The 23,422-nt window shown below is 40.5% G+C and overlaps 1 protein-coding gene across 1 annotated transcript in view; it reads right to left on the bottom strand.

Annotated features, from left to right (window-relative positions):
* The window catches only part of LOC134803798 (ubiquitin carboxyl-terminal hydrolase 37-like), a 59,784-nt gene that overhangs the window by 20,250 nt on the left and 16,112 nt on the right, over nucleotides 1-23,422 (bottom strand). The window contains exons 2-7 of the mRNA XM_063776634.1: nucleotides 22,370-23,029; nucleotides 20,045-21,049; nucleotides 5,302-5,401; nucleotides 4,384-4,542; nucleotides 3,437-3,567; nucleotides 667-764 (exon numbers count right to left, since the gene is read on the bottom strand). Coding sequence (XP_063632704.1) covers nucleotides 667-764; nucleotides 3,437-3,567; nucleotides 4,384-4,542; nucleotides 5,302-5,401; nucleotides 20,045-21,049; nucleotides 22,370-22,954 — 2,078 coding nt within the window. The 5' untranslated portion in view covers nucleotides 22,955-23,029. The remainder of the gene's footprint in view (nucleotides 1-666; nucleotides 765-3,436; nucleotides 3,568-4,383; nucleotides 4,543-5,301; nucleotides 5,402-20,044; nucleotides 21,050-22,369; nucleotides 23,030-23,422) is intronic.

Genomic DNA, 23,422 nt, shown 5'->3' with positions numbered 1-23,422 from the left:
AAAGTAGAATAGGACTAATTTAAGAACTTGACGAAAAACGAATGGAACGACCCAAGACGATACCAGGCTGTCGTCTATTTCAGTGAGGATCGGCTTCGGCTTGACGGTGACCCGGTTCACTGGAGACCCTCCAGCAGGTAGCGGAGGAACTCCTGCAAATATCAACACATCATTATACTAACCTGAGGCTGTCGTCTATTTCAGTGAGGATCGGCTTCGGCTTGACGGTGACCCGGTTCACTGGAGACCCTCCAGCAGGTAGCGGAGGAACTCCTGCAAATATCAACACATCATTATACTAACCTGAGGCTGTCGTCTATTTCAATGAGGATCGGCTTCGGCTTGACGGTGAGCCGGTTCACTGGAGACCCTCCAGCAGGTAGCGGAGGAACTCCTGCAAATATCAACACATCATTATACTAACCTGAGGCTGTCGTCTATTTCAATGAGGATCGGCTTCGGCTTGACGGTGAGCCGGTTCACTGGAGACCCTCCAGCAGGTAGCGGAGGAACTCCTGCAAATATCAACACATCATTATACTAACCTGAGGCTGTCGTCTATTTCAATGAGGATCGGCTTCGGCTTGACGGTGAGCCGGTTCACTGGAGACCCTCCAGCAGGTAGCGGAGGAACTCCTGCAAATATCAACACATCATTATACTAACCTGAGGCTGTCGTCTATTTCAGTGAGGATCGGCTTTGGCTTGACGGTGACCCGGTTCACGTCCTCGTGTAGACCTTCCAGCAGGTAGCGGAGGAACTCCTGCAAATATCAACACATTATTTTAATAGGGGGTATTACTGCAATGTTCTGCTGCCAGAGTGCAGCACTAAGCTAGCTAGTAAACCATAGAGTAACTTATACATACTGTGCCTTGAACTGTTTTTTGACACGTTTTCACAGACAATAAAATATGACATTGATGCATCAAGGCGGTTTGTTGAACTGCGAAAATCGAAATTTAGTTATCTGCCTCTGTCGCTCGAATACGCAAGAGTGATAGAGAGGTTAGATAACGAAAAATCGATTTTCTTGTTTCGCGGTAGACCCCCAGATTGTGATGGATAGTGGTAGTGGCGCCCCCTACGCAGAGTTTCGCGTAATATTCCCTATTCCTTCTATATCAGAAATTAGAGAGAAACTGTCTGTCTTCACGCTTAAACCGCTAACTCGGAAAATGTCGGACGCCCCGGCCCGGGCCCGGCCCGTTGTAGCCTGAGTCATCCTTTAGATGAAATTTGTTATTATGTGATTAAAAGAATGTGATTTTTAAAGGATATTTTCCATTTTCAGCAAGATATGAAACTTATGGCTGAAAAGCCTGGATAGGTTGAGGTGACTGATTTTTTTACCTAAAACGTGAACCAAAGGAAAATCGACTCTATTCACTAAATAATTTGGTTTAAATTGCAATGGCTTAAACTGTGGTGGGCAGGACGAGGTCAATACGAATACGGAAGAGCAATAGAGAGACAGATAGCGAAATTTCGATTTTTGTTTCTCGCGGTAGAGAGACTGATAGCGAAATTCCGATTTTTGTTTCTCGCGGTAGAGAGACAGATAGCGAAATTCCGGTTTTTGTTTCTCGCGGTAGAGAGACTGATAGCGAAATTCCGATTTTTGTTTCTCGCGGTAGAGATACTGATAGCGAAATTCCGATTTTTGTTTCTCGTGGTAGAGAGACTGATAGCGAAATTCCGATTTTTGTTTCTCGTGGTAGAGACAGATAGCGAAATTCCGATTTTTGTTTCTCGCGGTAGAGAGACAGATAGCGAAATTCCGATTTTCGTTTCCCGCAGTAGGCCCTCAGGACCCATACGTCTCGGCCACGACATCACGCGACTGGCGACGGTGGCAGAGACAACCATAGGTGGGAACGAAAGGTCCGATCGCTGTGTCTCGCTCCAACCTACGATTATCGCTGCAGCCGTCGCAAGTTGCTCAAAGTCGTGGCCAAGCCGATAGGCGTGTATGCATCATGGACGTGTTTTTGACGTGATAACGTCTTAAGGGGCCCACTGATTAACAGTCCGCCGCACGGTATCGGCCTGTCAGTTGTTCGGAACTGTAAAAATTTTGTTCTAACTGACAGGCCGCTACCGTCCGGCGGACTGTTAATCAGTGGGCCCCTTTATAAATCGATGGTCGGTAGCATGCACGAAAAAGTGTCACGTTGTGGACAGATCTTCATGGTAACGTCGTGGACAGATCTCCATGGTAACGTTACGGCCAAGGTGTGCAATTTTTCATCAATGTTTTCTTATGACGTTATCACGCAAAATTATCGTCCGTAAACCGACTTTACAGAGAACCATTTTTTTTTGCTAACAAATATTTCTATATCTTTTTCTCAGGACTATAGGCACTGACCTGGGCGTCCTGCTGGCTGTAGCCCATGAACCTGGGCGCGAACCGCTGCACCTGCGACTTGAAGGAGGTGGTGTTCACCACGGCGTCACGACCCCGCCTCCCACAGCTCTGATCACTGACGCGACGAGAGGGAGAGGACTATAGGCACTGACCTGGGCGTCCTGCTGGCTGTAGCCCATGAACCTGGGCGCGAACCGCTGCACCTGCGACTTGAAGGAGGTGGTGTTCACCACGGCGTCACGACCCCGCCTCCCACAGCTCTGATCACTGACGCGACGAGAGGGAGAGGACTATAGGCACTGACCTGGGCGTCCTGCTGGCTGTAGCCCATGAACCTGGGCGCGAACCGCTGCACCTGCGACTTGAAGGAGGTGGTGTTCACCACGGCGTCACGACCCCGCCTCCCACAGCTCTGATCACTGACGCGACGAGAGGGAGAGGACTATAGGCACTGACCTGGGCGTCCTGCTGGCTGTAGCCCATGAACCTGGGCGCGAACCGCTGCACCTGCGACTTGAAGGAGGTGGTGTTCACCACGGCGTCACGACCCCGCCTCCCACAGCTCTGATCACTGACGCGACGAGAGGGAGAGGACTATAGGCACTGACCTGGGCGTCCTGCTGGCTGTAGCCCATGAACCTGGGCGCGAACCGCTGCACCTGCGACTTGAAGGAGGTGGTGTTCACCACGGCGTCACGACCCCGCCTCCCACAGCTCTGATCACTGACGCGACGAGAGGGAGAGGACTATAGGCACTGACCTGGGCGTCCTGCTGGCTGTAGCCCATGAACCTGGGCGCGAACCGCTGCACCTGCGACTTGAAGGAGGTGGTGTTCACCACGGCGTCACGACCCCGCCTCCCACAGCTCTGATCACTGACGCGGCGAGAGGGAGAGGACTATAGGCACTGACCTGGGCGTCCTGCTGGCTGTAGCCCATGAACCTGGGCGCGAACCGCTGCACCTGCGACTTGAAGGAGGTGGTGTTCACCACGGCGTCACGACCCCGCCTCCCACAGCTCTGATCACTGACGCGGCGAGAGGGAGAGGACTATAGGCACTGACCTGGGCGTCCTGCTGGCTGTAGCCCATGAACCTGGGCGCGAACCGCTGCACCTGCGACTTGAAGGAGGTGGTGTTCACCACGGCGTCACGCTCGCCGGGCTCCCACAGCTCTTTGATCATTGACGCGAACGCTGGAATTCATTATATCGGTTTAAGACACAATTTCTTGGGATTAGGTAACCGAACGGGCCCGGGCCCACAGAATAGAATAGAAATCTCATTAAATCAAGTAGGATAAATAATAGTACTACCGTACAGAAAGGAAAATTCCTACAAAACCGAAGTTTGACAGCGGTTCAGCTTTCTAATAAGGGTGGTCAAAATTCAGGTCATTATCTTATGTGTGGTCGTGCACGCAAAGGGACGTCAAGTTGTGTCAACCCTAATAATTGCTCAGAGCAATGCTGAGCCGAGCGGAGCCGAGTTTGCCCAAAGGGAGGAGTTTCGCACCCTTGCCGGGCCTCAGACTCTGAAAACAGATAGTGTCTAATAGTGTCTATACGAAGTAGCGTTCCTCCAATATTTAACGCCATCTATTGAGCGGAAGTTGAGTTATTATGACCAATGGCGCCAAAAAATGGATGGAAATGAGACTTGCTATGTTAATGACGTAATCTGGTAATCAGACCAAGCAAGCAGGGCGATTTTAATGGCCCAAACGGTGCAAGTGTTATTTTAAACGTCAAACTTCTATGAAAGTATGACGTATAAATAACACTTTAGCTGCCACCTTAGCTTGGTCTGACTCTAGTAATCTGAAAATCCTGTTTTTGTTCAGGAGTGCTACCCTTGGTACATGTAGTAACCTTTTATGAGCGCGCCCTTCATGCAGGAGAGTGTGGTGTTGATGTCCGATGTATACTGTTCCTGGTCCAGGTACAGCAGGGGCTTGGTGTTGGACAAGCATTGGATGACACTATACAATCCATCTAGCCCAGTAATGGTACCTTTTATGAGCGCGCCCTTCATGCAGGAGAGTGTGGTGTTGATGTCCGATGTGTACTGCTCCTGGTCGAGATATTCCAGCAGGGGTTTGGTGTTGGACAAGCATTGGATGACGCTGTTCATGAAGCAGGTGTTGCCGATGTTGCGGAGACCATTTAGACCTGGAACATGAGGTATTGAAATATATAATTAAATTGTGATTTTAAGAAAGACAGGGTTCCGGCACCAGTCTTGGACATAATAAGCTGACGTCCTAATGATGTATAATGACACCTAATTTAGTTTTTTTTAGCCTATGTGTGTGTCCCACTGCTGGGCAAAGGCCTCTCCTTTCTTTCCAATCCTCCCTGTGCTGAGCAAGATCCCGCCAACCCCGCTGGAACCTAATATCTATACAATTTTGTACTGTTTCGCATTGGCACAGTTTGCTACATATATTATATATTATTTCTACTCGTCGACTGTAATTCTTTAATTAAGATTTCTTGTACCAAACTGCAGTTGGGTATTTTTAATGTATGGGCTCCTAACTCAACTATAATATTCATTTCAATACGGTTTAGTCACCTACATATAATGAAATTGACCAATCACAGCTCGCCGCGATCAAGAGGACGAAACAAAACCATAGCTCAAATTAACTACATATTTTAGGTTTTATAGTAGAAACAATTGCTTCATAAGTCAGAAACGCGCATGTGAGACCCTTAATATATCTACATCCATAGACTACGAAAACTACTTAGCGTTGCTCGTTAGTCTTCATAGGCTACGGTGGCCAAAATCGAGAATAAAACTGTCTAAAAATTGAATTTAGCGCGGATCAAGTACCAGGGCCTCATGAGTTACGAGAAGGTGTCGTTTACCAACCTGCCGGGCGACATAATTGCTGTATAATAGTTTATCTCTATCGCACTTACCGCTAACCTGCGACTTCTCGCGGCTCTCGCTTATGGTGTCTCGCTCCCTCTCGGTGCTACGCCGCAGCCCGCTCCCCCCGCTCTTCCCACCCGCTAATTCCTATACCAATCCAAAAAAAACAATTAGTATTAGACCAAGATAAGTCTGCAACGAATTTGATAGCACACGCAGTGCAAGTGTTATTTATACGTCATAATTTCACAGAAGTTTGACGTTTAAAACAACACTTATTGCACTGCTTGTGCTATCAAAATCGTTGCAGACTTATCTTGGTCTAACTCTAAACATATATTTCACGTCGAGTGTACACAACATAATATTTGATATAAAGGGGCCCACTGATTAACAGTCCGCCGGACGGTATCGGCCTGTCAGTTAGAACAAAATTTTGACAGTTCCGAACAACTGACAGGCCGATACCGTCCGGCGGACTGTTGATCACTGGGCGCCTTTATAGCGTTTAACTTCTTTTATTTTTTGCCATTTTTATTTATTATGACCTTTTTTGCCACTTTTGTGTTATTACTACTCAGAATCACGAGCTCTGTCGATCCTAATGTATATAGCCATACACTTTGTATGGCGGTAACAAAAAGGAAAGTTTGAAAAATGTATTGAAGGACACTTTATTTCTCCTATAAGGATGAAAAGGGCTCGCGATCCTGACTAGAAATAAACACAAAAGTGGCAAAAAAGGTCACAATATATAAAATGACAAAAAATAAAAGTAACGCTCATTAATGTTCTTGAGAACTTGTCAAAAATATGATTGAATCGACCAAACCTGAGAAAACACACAAAATTCACTAATCTATAAATATCTAATAAATCAAATACTAAATAAAATGTGTTCACACCGTGCAAAAACCTAACTGAACTAAAAAGCTAAATACTCTACACACGACACAAACTCATCTGAATCACACGGGGGTTTCACATGCCAGGAACAAATGAATAAATAACAATTCAACAATATTGTTTATACACAAGTTATGTGGGGCAAGAAAAACATAAGTAGTTCATTTTTTCCGAGGCAAGAGAAACAGTATGATTTTTCTTACCCCATCCATAGAGAAAAAAATACATAGAGTACTCACTCCATACTTCAGTTTTAGTACCATAAAGACTATTCTTTTCGTAGTCGACATCTAGCATCGAGTAGCGGAATTATCAGTACCGCTACTTGACAATAGATGTAGCACCGACCGAAAAGTCTAATTCTCAACGTTTTTCAGCTAATATTATAACCGGATTAACCGAAACTCTATTTTCAACGACTTCTGCTTTTAATATTAGTCGTAAATTATTGTTCAATACAATTTTCGTGAGTCGCGACACTAGAGAATTCTAGTATCGAGTAGCGGTACTGATAATTCCGCTACTCGATGCTAGATGTCGACTGCGAAAATAATAGTCTTTTTGGTACCAAAACTGATGTATGGAGTGAGCACTCTATTCTTACTATATTTCTCTATGCCCCATCTAAACCTTAATAGGTATGTTTTTTTTTATAAAACCAGCAAATTCGTATTCAAGCCATTTTATTTAAAGCTGTACAGTCACCTGCAATAATATATTAGTCTTCGAAGGCCGCAAAAATATGTGACTCGCTCTGTGGCTCTACAAATAAGATCGTGTCAGATATTAATGCGGCCTTCGTTGTGTAACATATTATTGCAGGTGACTGTACACATGTTTTTGCATTTAAAATTGTTTATTTTATTTTTAATCAGCATAACGAACTCTTCCGATGATGATAAGAGAAAATGTGAAGAAGATTTTTTCCATTGCGTTACCATTTTTCAGACTATGACAGTCACGGGTCACGGAATGGACAGGGCGAAGCGAAAAAAATATATAATAATTTTGACACTTTTTCCAGTTCGGACCGAAAGAGTTCGAGATTCTTAGAATATACCTATATAAAAAAAAATATCTTCTGTACACGTACAACTTCAAATAAAATGACCCACAAACGCAATACATACAGCGGAAATAAAACGAACGTATTTTTTTTTACGTAACACCTCAAATATTCACAAAAACAGTTCATACACAAGTCTAAGTTCAGTGTCACCACCATGCCACAAAAGCGACGTGTTACTGCGTCATTACCGTGGTGGTCATTACCGGGCGCCTGTGACGCACGACGCGCACGCTAACCCGCGCGGGCTCTATGTTGGGTAACGTATGTGCGATTAGGTTATATATTTAAATGACAATAAAAAAAAGTATTTTGTTTTTGGCGTACTTTACATTTTTTGATAGCTAAATACTTAACAATTATCAATAAATACCATACCATACCATACTCTACTTTTTGGTATACTAGGAATAATGCAAAATACTTGTAATCAACAAGAATAGATAATCATGACTTTTTTTATTGAGTTAATCATTATTTTAAAAATGGATTCAAACCTGTGACTAATCACGGAGATTGGGTCACTCTCAGATCAAATATTTTTGAAAATTTCTAAAAATCTTAACTCATTGGATATTTTTTATCTTTATGAAACATAAAAAATATTAGTAAAGAAGGGAAAAATCTCTTCTTTTCGAAACTCTGGTTTTGTTTGAACTCCATTTTCAACAAATTTTATACTTTTAAGTATATCTACATCTAAAACAACGTACTCGTATTAAGCTAATCTAATGGCAAGTGTAAAGGTTAAAAAAGGGTAATTTTACCCTAGTCTTGTGTCCATATTTGTCTAGCTTCGTCGATACCTGGTAGGAGGCGGCATACCCGCGCGCGGCCCGCGGCCCCGGAGCCACATTCAGAGTCTCGAAGCAACGGCGGCAACCACACCTTGCGATAAACATGTCATTACCGTGGGTGTCATTACCGTGACAATGTCATTATCGTGACAATACGAGACAATATGTTTATAAAGGCAACTTTTGCGGTAAAAAAATAATTATGATATTAACTTTCGGAATTAATGCAATTGTCGTGCTATCAAACGGTAGCTATATACTTAAGTTTTAGTTTTTTAGCTGTGCTGATCATCCCTTGGATGATTGGTTACTGTGAAATTTAATGAATAAAAAGAAAACCTACATCACGTGTTTTATTTTCAAATTCATTCAAATAAAGTGCATTCATGAAATAAGGACGTATTGGATTTTAGCTAGGCCCTTACAGTATAACTCTGACGTTAATATCACGACAAAGTGTTGTAGTAGTAGTTTTGACATTTACAGGACAAATGATAGCTTTTATAATACAAATCATTTCAGTTTTCATATTTATAAAAACTTGAACTTCATATCTGGCATAAATCTCAAACATAGACCATTATAGCTACCTTGTCATAATCTACTCGTAACTACAGCCGTAGGACAAACCATTAAAATACCGTTTTATGTGTTGCCTCAAAATAATTACCTCATTGCCAATAGCCGCCAGAACGCTGGTCACAAAACATAGTAGCACCACACACGCCTCGTAATATGTGAGCATCGAAGGGGCGACAGAGAATGTAGAAACTCTCTTCTCTTCTTAAAACTTCTGAAGTGGCTTCAAGATGATGTAGCAAAGGCAAGTTTGGAATAAGTTTGTTGTAAAACAGAGCTTAGTAGTTCTAAGTCTTTATGAGTTTCACAGGACGCCGTTGGGTCTTAACACCGCAACAATATACGCGCTGGGTCTAACACCGCACCAATATACGGACTGAGTCTAAGCACCGCACCAATATACGCGCTGGGTCTAAGCACCGCACCAATATACGCGCTGGGTCTAAGCACCGCACCAATATACGCGCTGGGTCTAAACACCGCACCAATATACGCGCTGGGTCTAAGCACCGCACCAATATACAGTTTTGCAAGGGCATGGACAGATGGATGGAATGTTTTTAAGGGTTTCTGGAGAGTTAAGTAATACAGTCAATACAGAGTTTGAGATAGTCGTCAGCCGTTTTGAAGGATTTTGGTACAAAATACGAGAAACTCGTGAAATTGATTGGGACTAATATGGGATTCGATGTCAATTTCTAGGGTCTAGTCTAGAAAATTATAAGGAAGAAGAGTGGATGGTAGTACCAGGTATCAGTGATTCAGATTTTATTCAACTGAGATACAAAATAATTTGGCTGTTACAGGTAAGTCTGTTGGAAGATAAAAAGTGTTTTTAGTATCTGTGTTTTAGTCTAGATACTTCTGGATAGGGATCGGATCAGGGCAAAACCACTAACAGGAATTTGGAACAGCTTAGCTAATTTTAAGGCACTAAATGGATGTATATAATTTTTTACTTGCACTTGCTATAATTTGAGCACTGAGTCTTGATATGTATAGTCTCACAGTCTTGACACTTCACTTTAGTTTTTGACAGTTTCAACACAATGTTAAAGTGACTTCACTTTAATAGTCAAAATATCACTTTACTTATAAAATTCTGTTTGACAATCCAAAATATGTACTGAAAGAAATAAACCATGAAAGTAAATCGAAGGCATCTATTGTAACTTTCGTTTAGTATACGATATAAAACGTAAGTGATACTTTTCGAAATGGTCAAGGGTGAGTCGTTATGACGTGGCATGTAACTTTAAAGATCTATTTGAAATCGTTTGGGGATCCAATCCAATTAATTTTAAAAGTAGTATTTGAAATGTGAACTTTTTGAACGAACATTTCAAACTATTTGTAATAGTAGTAGCAGTACCTAAACTCTTTAGTGTACATACAGAAACTCATAATAAAAGTAACTTGCAATTAGGAAAAACAATTAAACAGTTAAAATTTGAACAATTAAAATGAAAGATAGTTTTTCGCAGGTAGAGATGGATCTTCAAATCTAGTTTAGATAGTCATAACCCCAAATTTCTTTAAGAAGCATCCAGAGGAAGGAGAAAAGGAACATAAAACGATTTATTTCTCACAACTCACAATATCACGTAACGAAACAAAAAAACTGATTCATCGTTTCGCTCCCACTTGACAATTCAAAATCTGACAAACCAATTCATCAGTAGAAAAGGGGGTAAATTCATAATTGGAAGATCAACTGTCAACCCATCGCGCCTATTTCTCAAATTTTCCGCCTTTTTCTACTGTCAAAATTGTTTTCCCAGACTGTAGTAGTGATCCAATAGACTCGAGCCCTGTTAGCTCTTTTTTTAGGGCTCGCCTCATCTCATCTCTTGACGCCTAAAAGGCTAAAAGCCTTTTTTATTTCATTAGTAAAATAGGCTTTTAGCCTTTTAGGCGTCAAGAGATGAGGCGAGCCCTAAAAAAAAACTCACAGGGCTCGAGTCTTTTGGATCACTAGACTGTATTTACCGTTACTGAACCGGTAATTTCGTAGAAACATTACCGGTAACGGCAGTAACGGGTAAATAGTTCAAGTCGCGACCCTAACCTTTGATTCGCTTTCGTATCGAAAATCGCGCGTCGCGCGCGCGCGCGCTGCGTTCACTGCGGTGTCGGCGCAGCGCGATGATTTATTGATGTAAAATATCGATATCGATACATTCAATCAATATTAACCTTTTGAGCGCCATAGAATTTGTCATCGAGCGTGCTCGTGTCGCCGGGGGGCACGAAGTTATACGAAGTTTTGTCTTATTTATCAGACCGCGGCGAAATGAGCCCGATTTTGTTTGTCTTGTATATCAGACTACGGCGGTCAAAAGGTTAAAGCTTCGTATTGACTGTCTAACAAGTGAAATAATTTACAACTCTAACCTGACGATGTTTTTTTTCGTATAGGCCCTCAAAAATGTATACGTGCGTACACGTGCTATGAGGCTTCTGACCACTAGGAGTTTGGAGTTTCCAACCGTATAGTTGGTGGTTGGTTACCAAATTATATTGCGCCCCGAACAAGGTGACCTTGGGCCGTTGGAAGCAACCATCTGCTGTACAAACAACCATGTATGGGCTAAGACGAATCGGTAGACACGTAATTATCAGAACGCCTGAATAATTTTGACGCGTTGCGACAGGACACTGCACGACACAAAAATATTCATAAACAGAACTACTAACTTACAATCCTTAGATTTTGCAGTAAATAGGTAACAAAATCAAAACACGAAATTATTGATAAATGAGACCAAAAAGAATAGCGAATGACAAATGCTATGCTATGAACTTTGGCAGATAAGCAATAATTACTGTAACTTCTCTTTTGTAACTAAATAAATAAAAAAAAAGAACATACAAATGTGCAAGATAATAAAGATGAAAATCAACATAGACTCGTACATATTAGGTCATTACCTATGAAATTGGCGTTTTGTTCGGAGAATTTCAACGAAACACGAATTTCCATACAATTAATTTTGCGGATATTTTTTTGATGGCTAATTCAAACCAAACAAAATTTTTCCAGTAATTTTTGACACCTTTAAGGTATGTTTTCAATATCTCCATTTCTTGAAAATTGGTACCATTAGAAAAATATAAGTAATTTTAATACTCGAACCGACAGCACATGAAAAGACCTATTTTCAAGGCTTAATTCTGAACACTTAACAATAAAAAATAACAATTAATTGTATGTAAAATCGTTGTTTATTGAGTGCACTGTAGTTTTATTGTAATTGTGTATGTACTTTTGTAAAAAAAAAAAAACTAGGATCAGACTTATATCTATGAACAAAAACGCCAATTTCATAGGTAAGGACCTAATATTATCGATATCGACTCGGCAAGCATGACGCATCCCTAATTGCATCTCGCCAAAAACGAATGCCAATTTTCGCAACCGGCGACTATACAGTCGAATCGTTCGACAGTTATGTGTCGTATGCGGAGGACACCCCTTCACTATCAGTAGCGATAGCAGCGCCATTTACTTCAGCTGTCAAACCTTCCGTTTAAGAAGTCTTTGGGGGTAAATGGTTAAGTTTTGGTCTCAATACTGAAAAAAACCGGACAAGTGCGAGTCGGACTCGCCCACCGAGGGTTCCATACTTTTTAGTATTTGTTGTTATAGCGGCAACAGAAATACATCATCTGTGAAAATTTCAACTGCCTAGCTATCACGGTTCATGAGATACAGCCTGGTGACAAACGGACGGACGGACGGACGGACGGACGGACGGACTGCCAGTGACGGACAGCGGAGTCTTAGTAATAGGGTCCCGTTTTTACCCTTTGGGTACGGAACCCTAATAGATCATTGTGCATTGTGATCAAAGCGCTGGTGGCCTAGCGGTAAGAGCGTGCGACTTGCAATCCGGAGGTCGCAGGTTCAAACCCCGGCTCGTACCAATGAGTTTTTCGGAACTTATGTACGAAATATCATTTGATAATTTGATATTTACCAGTCAATTTTCGGTGAAGGAAAACATCGTGAAAAAACCGGACTAATCTCAATAAGGCCTAGTTTCCCCTCTGGGTTGGAAGGTCAGATGGCAGTCGCTTTCGTAAAAACTAGTGCCTACGTCAATTCTTGGGATTAGTTGTCAAGCGGACCCCAGGCTCCCATGAGCCGTGGCAAAATGCCGGGACAGCGCGAGGAAGAGCAAGAAGACTGAATAGATCATTGTAAAAAAACTTACTCTACTGATTCTCCTAAGCCACCTTATAATAATAACGTTTATTTTCATAACTTATTACATAATTCGAGATATATCGAAAGTGAAAAGTGTAATACTATCAGATAAGCGAGCTATCTAGTTGACGGGTGATAACTTGTCAGAATCACGGTCATTCCCGGTGTTTGAACCGCTTCTAGTTCGAAAATGTTGACAAAAAACATCCTAGCATATTGAATTGTCGATTTTTGATATATGTGCCTGTCAAAAGTTTTTGGCAAAAATTTCATTTTTGGTAAGTACAAGCTTTTATCGCTGACTGTACTTTTCTTTCGACAGACAACTAATACTCATCGAGACTAAAAATCCCAAACACAATGAGGTTGCGTTGTTTCATCACAGAGTTCCTATGGCCACCTCCTGTCTCCATCATCAGATCAGCTCGATGGTACCATAATATTGCATTGTCATCCGATTTATACATGCATGCAAAATTTCAGCTCAATCGGAAACCGGGAAGTGGATCAAATTTAACTTGCAAGATTTGATTACAGACCGACAGACAGACAGACAACGGGACAGGCTAAATAAAAGCTTGTAAAAACAGTCCGGCTAGCATGACTTTTTCACGTGCGACTCCAATTAAATACTTGAAGTCGCGCTAAGATATATGAAGTCGCGCGCGAGAATGGAAATATTACTTCACGGTAATAAAGAATTGCTATTGCTACAGAGGTAGAGTACAATTGTTTTCCATAGCATTTTCTCGGAACACTTTTTGTACCAAGACTGACTGAAATAGCAAGACACTTCGTCCGTGAAAATACGATGGAAAATAATTATGCACATCTGTATATGCAAGCTGGCTTGCACATTGGGCGGGCGCGGCTCGTGCGTGCAGTCCGCGGCCTTATAGGGTCACATTCTTAGCGCCAGACCCCGTTATCAGTGGTGAAATTTTATTGAAATGCAAAGGGTTGGCACTCACTCCCCCACCGTGCGGGTAAAATTCCGCAAGCTATTGGGTAAAAGTACGCATGTGGGGTAATTGTTCGCGTCAAGGAAAATTCAATGGAATTGTCAATAACATTTAACGAATATTTATGAAATTGTCTGATCAATATCCTCGTACTAATTTAACAATATTAAATAACTATTAATACGTGACTTATGATATTGAATAGTGCTTGATTATTGCATCAAAACATGACTTAAATGAACTATAGAGGTCATAATTATACATCAATAATGCGACGTGTGTCGAACTGCTTCTGCTTTGCGTCCGCAGCTCACGTGGTTCCAAAATAATGACTGATAAAGGGGTCTGCTTAGCGCTAATAGTTAGATGGAACCTGTGCTGCCTACAGACCCTACAGCTGACGCATGCCCCCTACAGGAACCCGGCGAGATGGTCCAAAAACCTATGAGTTGCGTTTTGGTTTTTCGATCAATCCTCTTGAGTTAAGTAGTAGGACTAGGACGGTGGGAGAAAACCCGAACATTGAACCAGTGTACTAAACGTTTTTCAAAAGCCACATCATAACGTTACACGCGACTCTATATTAAAGACATTCTGTAAAAGGTTTTAGGTACAATAGACCTTCGATGGATGAAAACAAATATAATTATCACAGAAATTGGGTATTCGGAAACTTACATTCAGCTCAAATAGGTATAAAATCACAATAATAAGTTAGAAAACACGGAAAACGTTCAAAATTGATAATTTGACATAAAAAACTGACTGACGTCAACAGTCAAGTTCAAGTTTACAGGGAAATCGGCCAGTATTTTGAAAAGACCGAAAATACACTTTTTTAAAGGCTCTACAGACATTGCAACAAATCACATGTCTTTTTTTCGATACATTGCCGACTAAGTAGAGGCAACGAATTTGATGGATCGATCAAATGCCGTAATGTATGAAAAAAACGCAAGGGTTTTGTTTCAAGGTCAATGAAGCCCCAAATTTTTATTGTATTCTTTTGTATTCATAAACCATTTTTTTTTTCAAACTTGACATGCGAATTAATTCTCACTGCCAAAAGAAAGTTGTAATGTGTACATAGAAGTGTCCTATATATTATACTCCCTACTCATATACTCTTTGTAGAAAACTATCGCGGTTTATAATATTATCTGTCCTGTCACGCGTATCTTTCACATCTGTCAAATGTCATACATTTTCCAGCGATACGTGATTTGTAATATTCTGATATTATTGGGGAATATTCGTTTAAAACTGTATTTAAGATTAATATTTACGCGGGTGAACGGACTGCACATACCTAGTTGTGAAGTGGGTCATGTATTTTTAATGTTACGGTGATAATCTTCGGTTGGAACGTGGTACAGGTATGTTTATATGATTGGTTCTTATTTATTGGTACTAAAAATACAGATTTGAATGTTTAACCTCCTGTCTGTATATGATAATTGATAAGGATCCTGACCGAATTTCAGTCATCATTGTGATTTCTTTCTAGAACGATTCTTTCTGCTCTATACAGCGTAATCGAGGTTTGAACTTACGATTTTTGACCATCACACACAAAGGTTAACTGTGAAAATCAGAATATGCTGAACAGTTAATGTCATTGCAAAAATTGAATTACTTGAATGTTATTTTATAATGAGGCCACAGATTTGTTCCATACAGCCAACTAAATTTTCCCGCGCTATCTGCTGTCACTGTAACAGAGCCTCTACCATCAGTTTTTACATTGACATAACGCTCACGTCTACGTAATTTACTTTCTGTACATATCGCTTGCACTATTGCTCGCATATGCGAGTACGAGCGAGATGCATAGAAAGTAAAGTTACGTAAACGTGAGCGTTATGTCAATGTCAAAACTGGTGGTAGCCGTACAGTTAACAGCTGTCCTAGATTCGTTAAAAAATGTATACAGTTTAAAAATCGATTTAAATACATAAATAAAAGGTCATTGTTTAAATACCGACAAACTTACTCCAACAGCTATTAAAATTAAATTTTCTGAAATAGAAAACTAAAATTACTATTCACACTTGACTTCTTGACGTCAGAGACAAAAAACGAAAACTTTTTCCACAAACTGTCACCCGGTTTCCAAGATGGCGGTCAACTTTTTCAATCGCACGTGGCTCGGACATTCGGCCGGTTTTAATTTCGTATCTAGAATCCTATTCCAATCGCTACCAGAGTCGTAGGTTAAAAAACCAGTATCAGTGAGATCTCATCATTTCATATATTTTGTAAGGATCTAGAGCTCGTTATTTAGTGGAGCCCAACTTTTTCTTGCATAGCCAATGAGTGAGCAGGAGTTATTTCGCACTGCGATATTTTTAGCAGCGGTCGAGACGCAACGCGAGACGGTATGACTTATTGTTAAAAAACTGATTCTTAAACTTATATCAATGGGGAAAAGGTGGATAATTGAATGGTTTTTTGCACTTTTTGCGTATGATACACCTGTCGTAAATATTAATGTCTAATTCCTTTTTAGTGATTCAGAGACAAAAGTTCTAGAATGTTCGAAAGTAGGTCCAAGGAAACATGTAAATCTTCCCAAGTGACCAAGGCTAGATTTCCCGGTTCCGGGGTCAAATCTTGGATTTATGCAAGCAAGAAACTTATTTTGGATAGTTTTCATAGGATAAGATGGTCCTAAACTTTAGGCTACCTTTCCACTGAGGCGGAGATGAGAGGATCCACCAATAGCATTGGGTATAATCTACATCTCTTCTCGGTTCCGTTGGATTATTTGCTTGATTCCTCTCATCTCCTCCTCAGTGGAAAGACAGCCTTAAGGTGTTTGCAACTGGTCATGTAAATCAGCCTAAATAATTTGCCATTTCAATCCTTTCATAAATGAGTTCTTTATGGAAAAATATTTGGCGATAATATGATTTTGACACAGGCTGGGCACAGGTTTCCCATGGAATCTAGTCCCCAAGCTATCCCACGGGTTATGGACTTGAAGGTCCAGAGTAAAGACCCCAACCAACGAAGACGGTTTAAAAAAAGAAGCACAGGTTCGTTGCCATTTCGCTATTCGGGTCGTTTATTTGTGTGCGTAACCTCCGACGTTCCTATTGGCTAACGAATCGAGATCTAGAGGTAGCCAGTTTACAGAGACCTTTAGATTCGTAAGAAATATATTGGATATAATAAATGTATTTATAGGCTTGTGGCTATATACGAAGTTTTAAACTAATCTAATCTTACGTAACTCTCATAATAATTTGAAAATCCAAAAAAGCAAAAGAAGGAAAAAAATATATTCCACAATGCCAAAATCTATGGGGGAAAATGAGGACTACGTTTGTATGGAGAAACGGTCGCCCACTTTACTCTTTAGCTCCGTCCGTACCAACTACGCGGTTGTTTGTTTATTTAATCATTAGTATCATTACACACACTCAATCATTGCACGGGTTACACAAAACCTTAACGAATTATACACTTAAACCTTCCTCAAATCACTCTATTGATAGGTGAAAACCGCATGAAAATCCGTTCATTCGTTTTCGAGTTTATCCCAAACATACAAACACACAAACAGACAGACGGGGCGGAGGACTTTGTTTTATAAAGTGTAGTGATTTCACGAAAGAAAACCTTACAATACAAAAGGCGGATTTAATGCCATAAGGCATTCTCTACCAGTCAACCTTAAGGTAAAGCAGAGATTGTATAAAGATCAACTACATAAATATTAATGCTAATAATGTTATGTCTACCTCAAACTTTTTCATACACTTTTCGTCGGGTAGTTCAGTAGACACAAATCTCTGTTTTGACATTCTACTGGGACTTCAGTTAGCCGCGACCACGACCAGTGAAACCTTTGTCGAAACGTCGGTAAATATGGTAACAAAACAAATTCGCGATAGACCCGGTTGTAAATGTGATTTAATATGTCAACTAATACTGGTTTGAAGATGCGTTTGGTAGACTAGTGCAGTTCTAATAGTAATTCTAATGATATTTCGCATTCTTAACGCCATGATCCTAATCGAGGTGCTATCTTTTGTGCCAGAAATTCTTTTTTGGTTCGTTATCGCGTTGTGAGTGGTATTCTACCTAATCCATTCCTTGGTCCAATGTGTATTTGCGTCCCACATTTTGCTTTAATGAGAGAGTGAGACGCAAGGACATTGGACCACGAAATTGGACAGGTCGAATATGATCCTGCTGGATGCTCTGTAACTAGGATCAAGCTAAATGGCGTGGCATGGGAGAGGGCTATCAGGGCTATGTCCAGCGGGCGCAGCATGGCTCCATTTTTATCGCCTGTCACTATGCCCGTCACTTTCGCACTTAGATACTTGTTAGAACGTGACAGGCATGGTGACAAGCGACAAAATGCGACCGTGCTACCGCCGCAACAGTGGACTGAGACAGGCTGATGATGATGCCTGAGCCACTTTATAATTTTTAAGTGTAAGAAACCTTAATAGCACCTATACATATGTTCTTATTTTAAATTTGATGAACTGTTCGTGAATATTTGAGGCTTCGAGCAACACGGAAGGGAGTCAGTATTCGCATTTTTTCCCCTTTGGCGTGGTACAAGATCAACTGTGCATGCACACAACTAGCGCGGTGCGTGTTGTGACTCATCCGTACACAATAAAGAGATCGAGGTGTGCAAGATTTCTTTGACGTGTGCCTTTTCCTATGTATTTGTGTCATCATTACAGATTGGATTTTGTATTTATTGAGTGAGAAGTGCGACTGTGTGCACGTTTCCACCCGCAATAAATGGCAGAACGATTGGTACGGTAAAATATCGCTTGGGCTCCTCCCTTCCGACGTGTCGGAAGCCAATGTTGCTCGAAGATTTGAGTTAAATTCCATTAGTTTCAATACGGAAATATCTGTTTATGTTACGATTGCTTGCTGTCGTAAATCAATTATTAAAAGGTAATAATAACGCCAGAAATGTAGCGTGTAATAGTACATTACGATACAAGTGCGAAAAGTAGGAATTTCACAACCAGTGGCGATAAATTGAAACACGACCGAAGTTCACCGAAGGGAGTGATATTTATGGTGACATTCCCAGTTTTTGTAGTCTGTGCAGAATTAGCTTGGTCCGAATCTAGAAATAACACTTGACCTACAAAAATACACATTCAAAAAAGATACGATTCTGTCTTAAATCGTAAAAAAATCACAGGCACAGAAAAATCAAACGATTTAAGGAATAAATATTGAAAAACCTATATGTAGGAAAAAACTCTAAAAACATTATGAGCACACAAACGTCGAAAGCGGAACTAAACGCCAAAGTAGGTTAACATGTTAACAAATTAGAAAAACTGTGCTGAGCCAAGAAACAAGCGGGTGTCGATCTTCGAGCCGTTGGCATAGAGTTCATAGTACAGATCTAGGTACGCCACTCCGAAATAAAAAACAGGCCAAGTGCGAGTCGGACTCGCGCAGGAAAATTCCGTACCATTACGCAAAAAACGGCAAAAAATCACGTTTGTTGTATGGGATCCCCACGTTTATTTTATTCAGTTTTTAGTAGCAACAGACATCTGTGAAAATTTCAACTGACCAGCTATCACGGTTTATGAAACACAGCCTGGTGACAGACAGACGGACAGTGGAGTCTTAGTAATAGACTCCCGTTTTTACCCTTTGGGTACGGAACCCTATAATATTGTCAAAAAACATTTTTTAAAGTGAGGAAACCCGATAATCAAAAGTTACTTGACTGGACTCTGGAGTATCAGGCCAATTCGAGATTTAGTTAATAATATTCTATCTGTTTACAATATGATACTGATCTGTCAGTGTCAAAAGTGACATTTCTTCAAACAAAAACGTCACAACACACATTTGACGATTATGGTGGCAATTATGCACTGCAAAATCTGTGCAGAGTTAGCTTGGTCGACTCCATTTTTTTTGCCGATTTTTAGTGTCTTAAAATTAACGTAAAATATTGGAGTGGCGGATCTAATATAGTATTATGTACTCTGTGCCGAAAAGGCGGTTTTCGAGAAATCAAGTAAAAATTCTAGATTACACAATTTTCTTTTTCTGTAACACTTATTTAGGTCGAAAGATATGTTTGTAGCATGACAAACTAAATGCGAGTTCATACCCACAACCCACAAATGAATGTGTTTCTATATTTGTAAAATCGTCATACTTGTAATGTCAACGAGGTAATTTTGTTTTTAAATAGACTTGGGTCACAAAATCTAGAATTTTCTTCTGATTTCTCAAATTTTTGAACATAGAACTTACCGCTTTGATATCTTCAATATCGTTCGCGTCCAAGATCTTTCTTCTAGAAGAAGGAGTATCAGGACTAGAATCTTCCGTGGGTTCACTAACAGTACTCTCCGTACTGGTTTCCATGGATTTGATACCATCTTCTATTTCACTTTCAAGATTTTCACTCCGCTTTTTAAGGAAATTTTCGTGTTCAAAAGTTTTGTTTTCAAAACCTGTACCACTTGGGGAGTCTATATCATTATCAAGCACTAATCTATCTTCTTCAGAATCTATGTATTTCAAACTGGGTTTGGATTTCCTAGGCTCTTCTTCTTCTTTCGTGGTTGTTCCTGACGCTATAGGCTGTGAGATCTGTATATACGAAGCAAAGTTAGATGAGTGCGGTGCTTTTACTTGTTTCTCTATATCGTTCTTAATTTCTTTCAACTTTGGTGTGATTTCGGGACTGCTCCGCTTCAGGCGGTCATCGTCCCCGTTCTCTACATGTATGACTGTTGATTTTTCTAGAATCTTTCCTATGGGATTGTTAGGGTCTAACTGAGATTTAATGCTAGCTATCCGGTCGTACGGTAGCTTGATTGTTAATGATGTTGACATGCCGTTTTTCTCGACCGCAGGCTTGGCTAGCGATGTCGGTTCTGATATGGTTTTAGATAATGATAAGTCTGAGTTTGAGTTTGATCGTGAACTGGAAGAATCCCATTTGTTAAAGCCGTTTTTCTCATAAGAGTGGACCGGCACTGGCTTTTCGTCCTTAGGGACGACTTTAGTATACCCTGTGCCGTTCTCCACGTCTTTAAGCTGGTTGAGATAATGGTCGACAGTTTTGGAGTATCGTGAGTCGTTCGCTGGCAGTTTCGTTACTGTCATTTTTGGATCGAAACGTTTTCGTATCTCAGAAACTGAGGGTACCTCATTGCCATTGCTATCCTTATTTCCATTGGTCATAGAGTTTCTTTTCCCGTAGCTGGTTGTGGGTGAGCTTTCTTTGTAATACCGCCTGCCTTCGGGCCTCTGGGTCAGAAATGTTCTGGGTTATCTACTGGTATTTTTCTGCCGCGTCGTGTCTGTGTGTGTGTTCCTCTTCTGGGTGACATGGAGTGCTCGTCAAGCAGTTACGGTGACAACTATTAAGCGATGGCTCTCTTAGTGCGAATGTTAATGAACATACACACACACACACACGCGCGCACACATGGTTTGTGCGTCTGCGAAAGTTGGCAAGTTAATCTTGCTGATAACAAGATAGATATTTGATAGTAAAAGGCCAATAAGTATATGTGTATGTATTTAGAGCTAGTTGAAAAGGTATTATTTTTAAAAACGAGTACTAATTTTTCATACAAGAAACATCAGCACATATATGATTAAAAAACAGGAGTGAAAATAATAATATAATAGTAAATATAGTATCGACTTCTGATTAACAAATATATACACAATCGCTTAATGCAATTAATTTGTTACTAAAAATAATTATTTCAAATATTTAAATCTTCAATAGGGGTTCAATATATATGGAACGAAAACAAAACATAAGGAAAGAGTAATAACAATATAAATAATTAAGAATAAAATAAATAATTTCGCAGACACATCAACCGAAACTATACAATAATGATGAATTAGAATACTTATTGTGCTACTACATTACCAAGATAATCTTGAGAAAACATACAATGAAGCTATGTGGATGAATATACGCGCTACTAGTATCTCTTTCTCAAAGGAATACTAGAAAAAACTGTAAATTCTCGATCATAACATCAACACAAACTTACATGAACCTTAGAATGCATTTGATAAGTACAATTATATAATAGTCTCTGATATGAATATTATCAGTAAAGAGAGTAATATCAGAAATGAAATGCTCTTCACATAACACCTTTTCTAGATAAAAATAACCTAAAAGTAAACTTTCCCAATTAAAAGCAAGCATCAACCGATTGGGATACCGCAAGGAGGCATATTAGGACCGTTCTTATTCTTATTGTGTATATTGATGATCTGGCTAATTTCGTTTCTCTCTACTCAAATTTTAATGTACGTAAACGTAAATTAAGAATTTTGCACATGACTTTAGAATAATATGTTAAAGTTGACGTTGCTAATCTAGCCAGATACCTTATAACTTGGTTTAAGCTTAAATGCCCACTGAAATGTAACTTTTTAAGCTCACGTAAGTTTGTTTTCTTGCATAAGTTGTCAACTTTAATTCAGTACATTCCTTTAATTTTAGACAAACTTTAGCTTACCAAGCAACTATATTTACCAATCATCCATATAGCTTCATAGTTAGCTCTCAAGACGTATACGATTCTCAACACTTACCTCGCTAATCGTGGCAGCGGAGTTCCTAGGCTTCCTCAACCTGGAGCCATCAGACGCCGGCGGTCGCCCGATATCACTCGATATCGACTTGGATCTCGCTATCTCATTCTGTTGCTGCTGTATCCTTTGCGTGTACGGAATATAGTTCGCCGGTGAGTATTTGTTATATAGTTCAGCTGTGGACATCGCCAAAGCGGCAGACGTTGGGAAGTTCCTTTTCGGACGCTCAACTTTGCTGCTTTCGCTTCTAGTTGTGGAAACATCTCTGCCTCTAGATTCGCTTCTGTCTGATCTGAATCTAGTAGATACGCCACTGTCCGAATCTGTGACGCTGGGCGCTCGAGAATTCCTAGAATATTCCACTAGGGAACTTTTCCTTTCCCGTTTACCGTCGACATCGGAGTATCTACTTCTGTATTCTGTGGTTCGGTCGCCATAGGAGTTTCTTAAGGTGGAAGATGAATAGGTACTGCTGCTACTGGACCGGAAGTATGGCTTGTCGAGGCTGGACGAGGAGGAGAGGGTGGACCGGTAGGATCCGGACAGAGTGGAGCTGCTGTTGATATAAGGCGAGACGACAGGCATTTTGGCGGTGGGTGTATTCACATTCTAGAGTTTGAACTTGGAGGTGGGTGCTTTTTGCATGGTGGCTCGGAAAATCTGGAACAATCAAAGAGGTATGTTAATATTTGGTGTCAATATAATTTGGGGAGACAAAGATAGAATACTACGCGGGCGGAGGCATGAACACAGATATTTGTACACAGATAACTGACCATTAATAAGCGTTATCAAGCTTGGAGGATATAACCAAATGGAGAGACCTAGTCTGTAATTTTCTGTACAAAACAATCTGCCGAGTTTTGCGGGGGAGGGGCACGTCAAATGTATACGTAACGTAAAAATAGCCATGTCAGATAAACGTCAGTCCATACAATGTGTATGACCATTAGTCATAAAGTTTTGAGAAAGGGGAACGCCTGTTAATGCCTCGTTTGGTTATATCCTCCAAGTTATTAAGTGATAAAGTTTCCTAATGTGTGTGTACAAACA

The sequence above is a fragment of the Cydia splendana genome, chromosome 27 (assembly GCF_910591565.1).
Source record: "Cydia splendana chromosome 27, ilCydSple1.2, whole genome shotgun sequence".
Classification (NCBI taxonomy): domain Eukaryota; kingdom Metazoa; phylum Arthropoda; class Insecta; order Lepidoptera; family Tortricidae; genus Cydia; species Cydia splendana.
Note: the sequence above shows the minus strand (reverse complement) of the source record. Positions and strands in the feature narration are given on the sequence as shown.